Source organism: Equus quagga, chromosome 2 (assembly GCF_021613505.1).
Source record: "Equus quagga isolate Etosha38 chromosome 2, UCLA_HA_Equagga_1.0, whole genome shotgun sequence".
Taxonomy (NCBI): Eukaryota; Metazoa; Chordata; class Mammalia; order Perissodactyla; family Equidae; genus Equus; species Equus quagga.
In genome coordinates, this window is record NC_060268.1 from 142810034 (window position 1) to 142824569 (window position 14536).

The following is a 14536-nucleotide window of genomic DNA, read 5'->3' on the forward strand; positions in this document are numbered from 1 at the left end:
AGTAGGAAGTTTACAATCAAGAGAACTGATTTCAGCCTGTCGCTCTGCCACTTACTAGCTGTGTATCCTTAAGAAACTCATTAAATGGAATAATAATTTAAGAGCTTGAGTTCTTGAGTCAAATGGTGTGTGTTCAAATCCTGGCTCTGCTAGTTAACATGGGCACACTGGGAATCTCTCTGTGCCTGTTTCTTTGGTTATAAATTCAGACCCTGTGACTGCCTATCTCAGAAGAGCTGTTGGAGGGATTAAATAAAATACTGTATTTTATGAAGGATTTATCAGAGGGCCTCCTTCCTATTAAGAGATCAGAGTTAGCTTGTATCAACAGTATCTGTATTTTGAGTGAGTCTATTGTTAAAGTTCTAGGTAACAGTTCTCTAAGTATTAACATGTTTAAAATCAGAATACAATTGTATGTACCTCATTGATTCTTGTCAAGAACAGAGGTGGGAACCTAAAGAACAGTGTGCTGTAAGCTGAAAGCACTAAATTACCATCTTGTTAAGACGCAATCTGTTACTATAAGATGATCTTAATTTAAAAAATACTGAGTGTTTGGAATATGAAAGGCACTGGTTTACATAAAATCAATATGAACAATATAGATCAGATATGGGTTCTACGCTTAAGTGGAAACACAAAAATACTGGTACCTGTATTACAAGATAGAAAATAATGGGTGCCAAATCAATATCCTACTTTAAAAGGAAAGTCTTTAAGGTGAGCATTGAAGGACAAGAAGGATTTAGACATGGGGGCATGAGAAGAGAAAGAAGGGAAAGAAGACATCCTCAAGAAAGGAATCGTATGAGCAAAAGCTGGGAGCCAAAGCTAGGAGGTGGAAAAGCACAGATCGTGAATAGTGAAAAATAAGTGGTACAAATTAGCCAGAGGAGAATATATAAAGGGGGCAAGTGAGTAATGAGAATGAAGCCATGTTACAGAAGATACTCAATGTAGGAACAGCAACTGCCACATTAGATTAAAAATTATAATGCAGTAAAAAGGATAGTCCCAGTGCAGAAGATATTATGGAGAAGGACAGGATAAAACTGGTATTCTTAAACCTCTGACGTTATTATTCCAAGTTCATGTTTCAAAAAGGTGGAAGAAAGCCTAGTGACTCTCACATCAAGTTTAGATTCATGAATCTGATCTTCAAAACCTTTTGTAATCTGTCCCAAAAGATGATCTTTTATGATACTACTCACCAACTCTCTATTGGTTTCCTCCAAGGGCATCAAAAACACCAGGTTTCAATTTCATATTTTGGCTATTCCTAGCTCCTGGCTTAGTCTCCTCATCTTCTATTTATACACACCAGATTATAATCCATCCCTTAAATCCCAGCACCATTAGGAAGCCTTCCTTGATGAGCTAAACCTTATCACTCTCTTCCATCTCTACATACTTCATTACACATCTATGTTATCAAATAGGAACATGGAAGGACTATCACTGAGCTAGGAATAAAATGGCAAGGGTCCTCGCAGCAGGTCCCCATTCTGATTTTGGGCATGTTATTTAACACTATAGGTTTCCTCTTGTGTAAAATGAAGGGGTTGTGGCTTAGCTAACTCTAACGTCACTTCCTATCATTCATGCAATATATAATGAGCACTGACCTGTGCTAAGTAAGTTTTATCCTGAGTGCTGAGGACACAGTGAAAAGAAGACAAAGTATCTATCTATCTATCTATGACTGTGTCCCTTTAGTTCAGTGGTTCTCAAACTTTAGCCTGCGTAAGAATCAGCTGGGGAGCTTGTTAAAACACAGATTTCTAAACATACACACACACACACACACACAAACACATGCACTCCTCAAGAGCTTCTGTTGCAGTGGTTTAAAGTAGGGCCCAAAATTTTGCATTTCTAAGATGTTTCTAAGAGATGTTCATGTTACTGGTCCAGGGACCACACTTACAGAATCTATGTTCGAGTGGAATGTTTGTCTTTTTCACTGTGGTATTCCAGTGTTTAGAATAAATATTTATGGAATAAAAGAATAAATATGTCACTTTGTTAATTGACAAAGGAGAATCTAGCTCTTTCCTTGAATGATGCTATAGTTTAGAAGGAAAAATCACAGTTCTACTAAAAAATAGAATAGTTGCTATCATCAGAAAGGTATGGATAAGGAATGGTTTATATGCAAAGGAAGATGAACTCACTTGCAACCTAGAGGAAGGAGGAGGAAGATTAGAGAGAACTTTGTGGAGAAGTGGATTTGATCTATTTCTTGAAGGGCTCATACACTTATTTCAAAAATGCCTGTCATAACCAAAAATATTTTTAGTATCTCTTTTTGGAATTTGTCTAATTAATCTATAGTGAATCTCTTATAATACCCTCAAAGTATACAGAATCTTTGTACTCTGATGTAAGTTTCGATACTTGGAAATAGCTAAATATATTTTTGCCAAGTCTGGTCAGAAAGTTAGCTGATTTAGCTGCATAACTCTTGGTTGAAAACAACCCTTTCAAACCTTGGTTGAAAACAAGGTATACCTTTGAATTAAGGCACCAGTTTTCTAGTATGACTTATAAATGGAGCCCTAAAACAATTTCAGGGTAGGAGTTCAAAAATCATTTGAACAATGGAAGCCTCATGGATTACGTTTATAGTTTCTGAAGGTGACTAGTTTGAAGGATGCCCCTCATTTGGCCATATGCCCTGATGTGTTTAAAAATCATTCTTAGTATAGTTGCTATTTTGATTTATTGGAAGAGTCAACATTTGAACATGCAAGATGCCATGTACATTTTTCTTCAAAGTGTATGCTATGTTATAAATAACTCAAGTTTAAATATCACGGGAACAAAGAAAGCAGTATAAAATGGAAGTTCTTCGAAGGCAGATCTATGAAAATTATGTATTGGTACCAGGAAATATGCACAGGTTCCTAAGAGCTCTTGATAATTCTGGGCCACTCAGTTAAGAATAGATATTAATTTGTGTGTCCTGGGCATTGAGCTATGCGTTGGGTCACACTTGTCCACTATGAAGGGGGCCATATTACACCACTCTTCTAGTTTTGAATAGGGGGACTAAAGAGAACATGGAAGGCCTGTGACAAGCACTCTCTTACAGTGATGGCTTTTCCTCTCTTGTTCATCCCCAGAGTTCCTCAGCTACTCTGTTCACCCATCCTTTGGGCCTACGTATCTTCAGTGTGGGATCAGCATGTACTAGCTGTAGTGCATCAGCATTAAAATATTAATAGATTTTTTAAGACCACCCGTATCGCATACCTTTTAACAGTGTACTGAATTTAGTTTGGTCTGATACAAATGAAAACAAAACAAAACAAAACGACTTCAAGTACTTGTGTTTAGATCAAGAATTCTTAAAGTGGGGTCCCCTACCAGCGGAATCAGTATCACCTGAGAACTTGTTAGAAATGCAAATTCTCCAGTCCCACCCCAGAAATACTGAATCAGAACTGGGGAGGGGCAGTGGTGAGGCCCAGCAATCTGACTTAACCAACCATGGCTCCAGGTGGTTGTGATGCGTGCTAAAGTGTGAGGCCCACTTGTCTAGATAGTATCAGCAGCAGCAAAGAAGCTCTCACTGTCAGATAAGCCGTCCAACCTTTTACAAACTTCACAACTTATTCTAACAGCCTATTATTATCCTCTTGATTACTACACTTCATACACACACAATTACACACATCATCGATGCCTAAGTCATCCTTGACAGAATGTGTGTACAAAAGTCATGGCTTCTCTCTGTAAAGAGACTGGTATGGAAAGGAGACAAATGGATTTGTTTTTAATTTTCCAAAATGATACCATCCTCAACTTCTCTCCACCCCTGGCCCATCTCCAATAAAAGAATCAGGAGGGAAAAACCATTACTAGTAAGTGGCTATTCTGTTTCTTTCACATAGCAGGAAGATTTTATTAGGTGATATAAGTACACTTTATTACTTGCAGATATAAATTATCATGTATCTTGCATAAATAGCTATGTCCAAGACTGTTTTAAAGAACTATTAAAACACGTGAATGTAAATGGATGTGTTCTCTAAATTGTAGCTAAACCCATCATTTCAGATCTATTCATTGGACTATGACACCCAAGATACATAACACAATCTCTCAATGAAACCTGAAGTTTAATAATCCCCTCAAAAGGCTTATGCAGAATAAAATGATTCTCTGCTTAAAGCTTCAGACTTAGACTCTGGAACAGTGTAGTCCATAAACATACAATGCAATTCATATATGTAATTTTAATGTTTCTAAGTAACTACATTTTAGAAGTAAAATGAAATGAATGCTATTAATGCTAAAATATATTTTGTCTAAATAAAAAAATTAAAAATATTTCTTCAAGTAAACAATATAAAATTAAGGGGATATTTTTACATTTTATACTTAGTCTTGAAAATCTTGCATGCATTTTACACATACAGCACATCGCAATTAGAATGCTAACTTTTAACTGTAAATACTTGATTTTTATTTCGATTAAAAAAAATTTATCATTGCAAAAGTAGATTTCATACCCAAGTTGTTCCAAACATACTAAAAAGGTTTCCATTAGCCTAACTGAACATCAGTTTTCATATTTAGATTAAAATAAAAATGAAATAAAATTAAAAGTTCAATTTCTTAATCACACTAGCCACATTTCAAGTACCCAACAGCTACAAGCGGCTAGTGGCTACCATATGGGGCAGCCCAGCTCTGAAGCTATGACAGACCAACCTGTGTAAGAATTCTGGCTTTGCCATTTCCTGGCTGCTTAGCAAATAACCTAGGTCCCCCCAAACTCCAGTTCTATGGTCTGTTAAATGGGGGAAAAAACTCCTCGCTCCACACGTTTCAACTTCTGCCTGCCGGCAAAACTAGCAGAATAGAAACAACTACAGTTTGTTTTTTCCTTCATAGTAGAGGTGTGAAATCATTACATCAGTTTATAATAAGCAGAACCAATCTAGATGCCTACAGTATAAGAATAGTTAAACATAATTCACGCTCTGCAGCCATTAAATAATACTTACTACTAACCATTAGTACTGGTTAATATAATTAAGGGGGTAAAGTAATATTATGAATAGCTCGACTGCAGCCTGGGTGCGCGGAGAAAAACTTGGAAGGACCCGCCTTCAAACAAACAGCCGTTATCCCGTTATCCGAAGCAACAAGATGGGGGCGGGGATGGAGCCGGCACCCTTGTGCGGCTTGTATTTCTGGGCAGTTACTTTACAAAAATGTTTTCTAAAACGGCGCTATTACTTTTCTATTTTGAGGGGCAAATCCCAAATCTGCTTTGAAACGACTACACTTCTCCTTCATACTCTGGAGTATGATTTTAAATACAGCTTCCATATAAAGAGAAACTGCTACAGGAAAGCACTTGTATCGGAACTAGAACACACCGCCTTAATGAGCCTTCAGTTGGCGGTTTCCCGCGGGCAAACGGAAGCACAACCGCTCTTGACGTCAAGGGAGGCGGCCTCTCCTGGTTACCATGGTGAAGTCTATGTGGCCATCTTTACTGTGGTCAACGCGCGCAAAGTTTTTACTGGAGTGAGTGGTGGTGCGCCATGAAAAATCTGCTGATTAAGAGACAGAAAGGAATCCGACGCCTCGGTAAGGAGGACCTGACAGCATCACAAAGGCTGAAGGGCAGAAAGCATTAACTCATTAAGTTAGTGGAACACTGAGGCGCAGATTTTGCGTTTAAGCGGAACCATTCACGCCCACTAGAGAGGTTTCTGCCCGGATTTTAAAAGCTTCTTCCGTTGCTCAGCGGAAGCGTGGGTCGCCAGAGGACGACTCTGGGAAGACTCGGCTTTCCGTTGTGTCTGCACAACCGGAATCATGTCGAGTTTGGCGGTGAGAGACCCAGCCATGGATCGATCACTGCGTTCCGTGTTCGTGGGGAACATTCCGTATGAGGCCACTGAGGAGCAGTTAAAGGACATTTTCTCCGAGGTTGGTTCTGTTGTCAGTTTCCGGCTGGTATACGATCGAGAGACGGGAAAACCCAAGGGGTATGGCTTCTGCGAGTATCAAGACCAGGAGACCGCGCTTAGTGCCATGCGGAACCTTAATGGGCGGGAGTTCAGCGGGAGAGCGCTTCGGGTGGACAATGCTGCCAGTGAAAAGAACAAGGAGGAGTTAAAGAGCCTAGGGCCTGCAGCGCCCATCATTGACTCCCCCTACGGGGACCCCATCGATCCGGAAGATGCCCCAGAATCAATTACCAGGGCAGTTGCTAGTCTCCCCCCGGAGCAAATGTTTGAGCTGATGAAGCAGATGAAGCTGTGTGTCCAAAACAGTCACCAGGAAGCTCGAAACATGTTACTTCAAAACCCCCAACTGGCTTACGCCCTGTTACAGGCGCAAGTAGTGATGAGGATCATGGATCCAGAGATTGCTTTGAAAATTCTGCATCGCAAGATACATGTCACACCGCTCATCCCAGGCAAATCTCAGCCTGTCTCTGGCCCTGGCCCTGGGATCTGCCCAGGACCTAATGTTCTACTGAACCAGCAGAATCCTCCAGCCCCTCAGCCTCAGCATTTGGCTAGAAGACCTGTGAAAGACATCCCTCCTCTGATGCAGACCCCTATCCAGGGTGGAATTCCAGCCCCAGGGCCAATACCAACTGGGGTTCCCGGACCTGGTCCTGGTTCCTTAACTCCTGGTGGAGCAATGCAGCCCCAAGTTGGAATGCCAGGGGTTGGTCCTGTGCCTTTAGAGCGGGGACAGGTGCAGATGTCGGATCCTAGAGCTCCTATGCCTCGTGGACCCATGACTGCTGGTGGCCTGCCTCCTCGAGGACTGTTAGGAGATGCACCAAATGACCCACGTGGAGGGACTTTGCTCTCAGTCACTGGAGAAGTAGAGCCCAGAGGCTATCTTGGCCCACCTCATCAGGGTCCCCCTATGCACCATGCCTCTGGTCATGACAACCGTGGCCCTTCCTCACATGAGATGAGGGGCGGGCCATTAGCAGATCCCAGACTGCTAATTGGAGAGCCCAGAGGACCCATGATGGATCAAAGGGGTCTACCTTTGGATGGTAGAGGTAGTAGAGATTCTCGAGGGATGGAGACTCGAGCCATGGAAACTGAGGTCTTAGAGACACGAGTAATGGAGAGAAGAGGAATGGAGACCTGTGCAATGGAAGCCAGAGGGATGGAAGCAAGAGGCATGGATGCAAGAGGAATGGAGATAAGGGGCCCTGGCCCCAGTTCGAGAGGCCCTATGACTGGTGGAATCCAGGGTCCTGGTCCCATTAATATGGGGGCAGGTGGTCCTCAGGGACCCAGACAGGTCCCAAGCATTTCAGGGGTGGGAAATCCTGGAGCTGGCATGCAGGGGGCAGGCATACAAGGAGCAGGCATGCAGGGAGCAGGCATACAGGGATCGGGCATGCAGGGAGCGGGCATGCAGGGAGCAGGCATACAAGGAGTGGGCATGCAGGGGGCCGGCATACAAGGAACGGGCATGCAGGGGGCAGGCAAGCAAGGTGGAGGCCAGCCTAGCAGTTTTAGTCCTGGGCAGAGCCAAGTAACTCCCCAGGATCAAGAAAAGGCAGCTTTGATCATGCAGGTTCTTCAACTGACTGCAGATCAGATTGCCATGCTGCCTCCTGAGCAAAGGCAGAGCATCCTGATTTTAAAGGAACAAATCCAGAAGTCTACTGGAGCTTCTTGAAAGGTTTGGGGAAATATTTGGCAGTAGTCCCAGAAAGTTTTTCTGTAATGAAGAATGAATGTAAAAATCTGGCTTCTGTATCTCCAAACTTGAATGATTTGACTTTCTCTCTTCCCAGAACCTAATCTCATTTCTTCTTGCTGTCTTTTTCTTTTTTCTAATTTCCTTTTAATTGGGGGGGGAGGGGGGAGGGGGAGGAGGGAGTGGGTGTGTTCACTTTAATTCATTGTAGATATACAAAAATAACTTTCAACATGATATTGTACCAAATAAGATTACAAAGAAGATGCAGCAATATTAAAAATGTCTACAATATGTTAACTACACCTTTTTAAATATCGAGTGAAACGATGTGAAAACTGCACATAAAGACTAAAAGATGACCTGTTACAATGGTAATGTAGTAATAGTTTAAGACTTTTGGTTGTATAAGAAAATAAAGAAGTTTACCTCAGAATTATACGATATATTTTTTGGTAAGCCATTTAAAATACAAAATCCTATTTGAGGGCAATAGAATGCTGTATTAGTTTAAGCATTGTTTTAGTGTTTTGGAATAATTTTGAAGCGTTAGAGCTAACAGGATAAGTCTCAGCTTGTGGTGTAGGAATTGTTTTTTTCTAAAGCTATGCTATCTGAAAAGTCAAGGCATGCATCTGGTGTGACGTTTCTTTCATTTAGCCCACCTTTCAGGGACCAGCAGTATTCAGGCATTGGGCTTTTCCTAAATAGTGGAAAGCTGCATGCAGTAAAGCTCTGTTTCCTGGTAGCTAGCTTCCATACAGATGGTATCCATCTGGTCATCCTGAATTAGGAGGTAAAACTCTTTATCTCAGCAACATTTAACATGCCTTTTCATTCTCTTATTTCAAAATCTACCTATCACCATCTTAGCAGAATCATTGAGGCCCAGATAGGTCGAGAGATTACTTGGAGCCTTAATTCCCTGCTCAGTTGGTTATTACTCACTTTACTTTTTACAAGTAATAAAGCTATCGAGTCCTAATATACATACCCATGAGACATATTTAAAAATGAAGGTCCGGCTTATAACATTTCTTTAGAGCTACTACCTAATTTATTTTTAAGCCTTGAGGATGTAGACACACAAAAATTTGTATTATAGACCAAGTAGTAATTAATGGAACCGTAAACAAATAACCAGGTGATCTCACTCTGGAGAAGAAAAACCAGTATCTAGTTAAGAGGAAAAAATATCATTTAGTATAAAGAGGGAGCTGAGACTTGGAAATTGAGTTATTTTCCCCTTGCAAAGTTTTTACATCTTAAATGGGTAATTTACTCACTTTTTACAAAGTTTTTATCCCTACGCTGTTGTCTCCTGCTACCTGTTTTTACTGTTGTTCATATTGTTAACTTTCCCATGTTTTCTATATGCTTCCCCTATATTGGAGGGGATGCCTCTCCTTTACTCTCTTTTATGTGTGATAGCTCTGGTTCTAGTAATTCACAGAGTTGGCTTGATTACTTTGAAATTATAATTGTTTTATCCCAAAGCTTTCACTGAAGGGCTCTAACTGAAAACTATTAAATGTTATGCTCTTTGTTGTAGTAAAATCTCTGCATTGTTTAATGCAGACTAAATAAAAAGAATGTACAATTAAGGCTGACTTTAATATCGGATGTTTATTTTTAATGAATGCATTATTCAAAAGTTAGATGTCTATTCTTAAGAGCTCCATGGGGCCTGAATACTTTTTTCTTCTAAGTGGAAAAAGCAAAACTATAGAATTTGCAGGAGTGGATGGAAATCCCTTTCTTAGATCCATTATCTGCATAATTCCACAATTGAAATAACTATAAAGACGTGTTATTCTATGGTAGGTATCTTGGTGGATACTCAGATATTAGCCTTCTTTGTCTGTGTGTTCCCCACAAAGAACTCTTATCTGTATCCCAGGAACCCCGTACAGGTATCTTTATTACTGACAGCACTTGTATATTGCAGTGCACTATTTCACTTTGACCCTCTACCCACTCCAACTTTTAATAGATCAGGAATTCTAAACAAAGACTGTCTTACTCATTCTTGTATCCCCTATAGTCACAGGTGAGAAGGGAGGACAAAACATTCTATCAGTCTTAAGGGAAAAAAAAATCCCATTATAAAAGCATGTAAATTTCCTCCCAAAGGATTTAGATTCCACAGAGAACAAATGAGTTATAACAACTATTTGCATTAGAAAATAGAAATACATAATAGAAGCAATTTCCTTTACTCTGGTAAACTTAATAAAATAGGTTGTCTCCTCATTTTCAGTTTACTGTCTGACTGTCCCAGGTGTTGATGTAGAATATAGAACCTTATTTCATTTGATAGTGAAGAATACAAGCAATACATATCTGCAACAGTCAGAATCTTAGTGTTTTAGTACATAATTGTTGGTTACAAACCCTGGCATCCTGCATTTTCCCTAATATGGATAGACTACAAATGAAATCACAAATTCATTCATAATAACAATAGTTGAAAATAGGGGGGTGAAACACTGATTTGCAAATGCCTCTTTAGGTCTTATTCCTCTTGGAAATATGAAATGATCAGCTTTAATCAGTGCCTGCCCATTAGCCCTTCCCTTCTTATATTATTGGTTAATTGTGTGCTGATATCCCAGGACTTCTGATTTTGGAGTGTTTGATAAGATAGAAGCCAGTGTGAATCTCAGGTGAAGGGAAGTTAATCCAAATGAGATCATGTATGACTTTCAACTACGCTTTTCAGAATTCTAATGGTAGAAAAGCATTGAAAAAAGAACCTTAATATAATCACAGCTTGCAAAGCTTCCTGCTTTTGCGTGCTGTGATGGGACATTAACTAAGCACACGGAACCTGATTTCCTATGGTGTGTCAGGCCTGTCTCTTAGGTCTGATGAGGTCTAAGGATAATTATGTGCAACTACCTACTGTGGCAGAGAAACTGAATTATCAGTTACATCCCACATTCTCACAAAAGAATATGTCAGCCTCTCACTGCTTTGTATCTTCAGCTAACCTCTAGACAGATTTCTGGTTAGAGCTTGGTTTTCTCATCAGTCTCTTGTCAAGAATGCTCTATAGTCAAGGACTAATTCATTTTAAGGAAATCGGTATATTTAAAATAAGATAATGTTCATATTATTAAATATTAATAGGATGAATATTATATGATATTAGTATATAAAATGCTAATATATTTCATATATATGTATATTTCAGATCTTAACTGAATCAGATCTTTTAATATTTTCATTTGATTTTATGCACCTTGAAACAAAAGTTTACTCCCTTTGTTGAAAATGCAGCTTCATAAATACTCATATTACAAATTACCTTTCTCATGAGATGTTAACAAACATGTTTTTTTCTTGATATTTTTCTACTACAGTATAAAGCTTATGTCAGTAAAGGGCATGTATTTTATTAAAAGTGACATTGGGCTAGCATTGTCAAAAACAACAAACTTGGGACTTATTAAATACTATACATAAAAATACCAAAGTTTTTACCTAGAAAAACAAACAAGATGTTCTGGTTCATGACAATGCTTCATAACCAGGAGTTGATTTAGGTCCCAAAGGTAGGTAACTAATTATCAAGGAGTTAGAATAAAATATGCAACATTCTCAACCATAATCAATTTTGTATGATTTAGTATGTATAAATCTGCAGACATTTGAAATCAATCTCATTTGTGTCACAGAGGTTGGTCATTTAAAAAAAAATTATCTGCTTGACTATTTGTTGTCTCTCACAAAAGTAGAATGGATAATCTCTTGTGCATCAAGACGTGAAACCAGTAGTTTTCCTCAAATTATTTTGTCTCTTTAATTAGCTGTTTCAATCAGAATTCTGTGTTACATTACTAATATTCTTCAATAATTTTACCACAAAAGTCTGTGGGCCACTTCGACATACCTGTCAGCCTTTCACTGCCTTTCATTACCTCCTCTTGCTGCCTGGAGTGGATATGAAGCAACCTGGACCTGTTTAGGAATCTACTTCTGTGTTTATCCCAGAGAATTACATTGTTGAAATCTCTAGAATCACATACCAACCTTCCAACCCCTGTGTCAATTTTATCAAAGTTTTGTCCTGTAGAAGCTTTAAATATCTTTGGACAAGGAACCCCAAATTTGTGGTTGGTGGGCCAATTGAGCCTGCAGGTTTGCTTTGTGTGACCAGCCCAAGGTTCTCAAAAATGTTGAATTTGAATGCATTTAGGTACAGCATATAGCCTCCGATTTGGTCACAGGCCCAGCCTCTCCCTATGGTCTTATACAGGTTTGATTCACACAATTACTTCCCAGTCCTTGTAATACTTCAAGTTTACATCTCCTGCTTTTACTATTAAATTGAAATTATTAGTGTCTAATTTGACAAATGTGAAGTAGAAAAACTGGTTCAGCAAGTGTATTTCTGCAAAGTCAAGCAACCAACCAACCAAAAACAAAAAAAAGGTATGATGCTTTTTTGTGTGTGTGAGGAAGATTGGCCCCGAGCTAACATCTGTTGCCAGTCTTCCTCTATTTTATGTGAGATGCCGCTACGGCACGGCTAGACAAGCAGTGCTAGGTCTACTCCCAGGATCCGCACCTGCAAACCCCAGCCCTTCCCCTGACACAGAGCGTGGGAACTTAACCAGGCTAGTTCTGCATGTTTTACTTACAGTTTTTCATGAGGTAAACCAAGCAAAGGAATGTCCTGGAACGCTAATCCAATGAGTAAATTTCTTTCACAAATCTGTTGTGTTTTTAATGAATACTAAGCCAAAATAGCAAGATCTTTTTAAACTCAAACATATATTTATAAAATGAGAAATATGTCATATACATAAATAATATTAAAGTTAACAGCTTTAGAATGGACATATATATGGTATACAGATTTCTTTGTTCTTAATCAATTAAAAAAAATGATGCACTATATAATTTCCACACTGACTTAAAAAAAAAAAAAAACAGGAAACCTTAATCAGATTCTGTCATGCTCTTGTTTAAAACTGCTCATGGCTTACATTGCTCTTAGAATAAAATCCCAAATCCTTACCATGTCCTGAAAAGCTCTAAGTAATTTGGATCCTCTGCCATCAATCTCACATCCTACAACGTTGGTCCCTTCCTCACTGCTACAACCACTTCAGGCCTGGCTTCAAGTCCTTGAATTAGCAAACGTGTTTTCATCTCTGGGCTTTGTACCTGGCAGTCTCCCTTGCTCTTACCTGACTCTTTCCCCAGGCCTTCAAATGGCTAGTTGATTCTCTTTGCTCAGGTTTCAACTTACATATCACATCCTCAGAGAGGCTTCTCCTGAACACCTCCTTTAACGTGGTCTCCCCATTCTCTCTCATCTCCTTGTCTTGCTCCTTTTTTAATAATAGCTCTTACCTGAGCACCATTTAAACATTAATCCATGCTCTCCAATCCTTTTGCAAAGCACATGGTGAGATATACAAGGCAAACTTGATGACTGCCATTAAGGAGTTACTCTTTATTATGCCCATGTTACATTTATCATGTCAATTAAGTTTCTTCTCAAATTTTTGCTAGTTTTACTTATCAGTGTAATATATAGATATGGATATAGGTATAGACATAAGGATATAGATATATAGTATGTCTGTTTATATGGAATATGATTGCAGAAATAAAAGATTATTTCTATGAAAACTATGTTGACTATATTTTCATCATGCCAATTGTGTTTGTAAACCAGCTTATAGCAATTGTACACATTTTTCTAATATGTATAGAGATAGACATAGATTATTAACATGAGTGTGAAAAAAGTTTATTTCTACAAAAACTGTTGAATAAAGGTGAGTGGCTAAAAAGGGATTGTTGTTAATTCGTGGGGGCAAAATAATCAAAGCTGTGCTTTAAAAAATCTTTAAAATTTAGAATTGTGGACTGATTACTTTGTAACTGTCTGAATCCCTGCTCTACTTTAAAGGAAGTTTGAAACTGGTACTTATAGACAAAACATTAGGTCAAAAGATTCCATTTTCTTACAGAAATTTTTCAGGTAATGGAGGAAAAAATCCTTGAGGAAATTTAATCTGAAGTTCGGTATTGCCATAGTTGTTTCCTTTCCATCTCTATGGGGTTACCCAGAAAAGATACCAACATGCCTCCATTCTAGTCCTCCTTTCCCACCCCATGATGTCTATGCTCATGGAAAGTGAAGATGCTTTAAACTCTTGCTAATTAAAATGTGGTCCTTGGACCAGCAGCATCACATTGCCTGGAGGCCTGTTAGAAATGCAGAATTTTAGGTTCCTTCTCAGACCTGATGAATCAGAATCTTCATTTCAATAAGATGCCCTGGTGATTCACATGCAGATAAAAGTTTGAGAAGCACTGCTTGAAACTAATCTTAAGAGAAATAAAATAAACAAAAAGCACCTTGACAATGAACATTATGACAAATAGAAGGGATTTTTAATTTACCCAAATAGCTGCCCCTCCATTGGCACAGATGTTCAGTAACTGGCAAAAAGCCTACCTAGTCTGAGGTAAGTAAGGGAGACAGCTCCTCTATTAGAAGCCATATTGAAAAACAAGCAAACAAAAATCCTGTTCCTTCACAGATAATTTAGTGAACATTAGTCTTAATGGGAATCTTAACATAAGATATCGTAGTTGAAATTACTATCATTTTGGGAAGTCACTTGAGTTTGCATTTAGTCTTATATGTGTGACTTTTTTCTCAGGAGTGGAGGGGAAGCCATGTCAAATTGATTAGAAATGATACATTTATATTTATTACGTGTGATCACCAGAAACATCACACATCAAAAATTGTTTCAGCCAAGTTGTGACCAGCAGTGACTCTCTGGGATGAATACCACCT

At 38.9% G+C, this 14536-nt stretch overlaps 2 protein-coding genes across 3 annotated transcripts in view; one reads left to right on the forward strand and one right to left on the reverse strand.

The window, feature by feature from the left end:
* The window catches only part of PRKG1 (protein kinase cGMP-dependent 1), a 1186718-nt gene that overhangs the window by 530515 nt on the left and 641667 nt on the right, over positions 1-14536 (reverse strand). The gene's annotated exons all lie outside the window — the stretch shown is intronic.
* Positions 5768-9317, forward strand: CSTF2T (cleavage stimulation factor subunit 2 tau variant). The gene has a single exon (XM_046653609.1). It carries the CDS (start codon positions 5842-5844, stop codon positions 7684-7686), a length of 1845 nt encoding a protein of 614 aa, XP_046509565.1. The 5' UTR covers positions 5768-5841; the 3' UTR covers positions 7687-9317.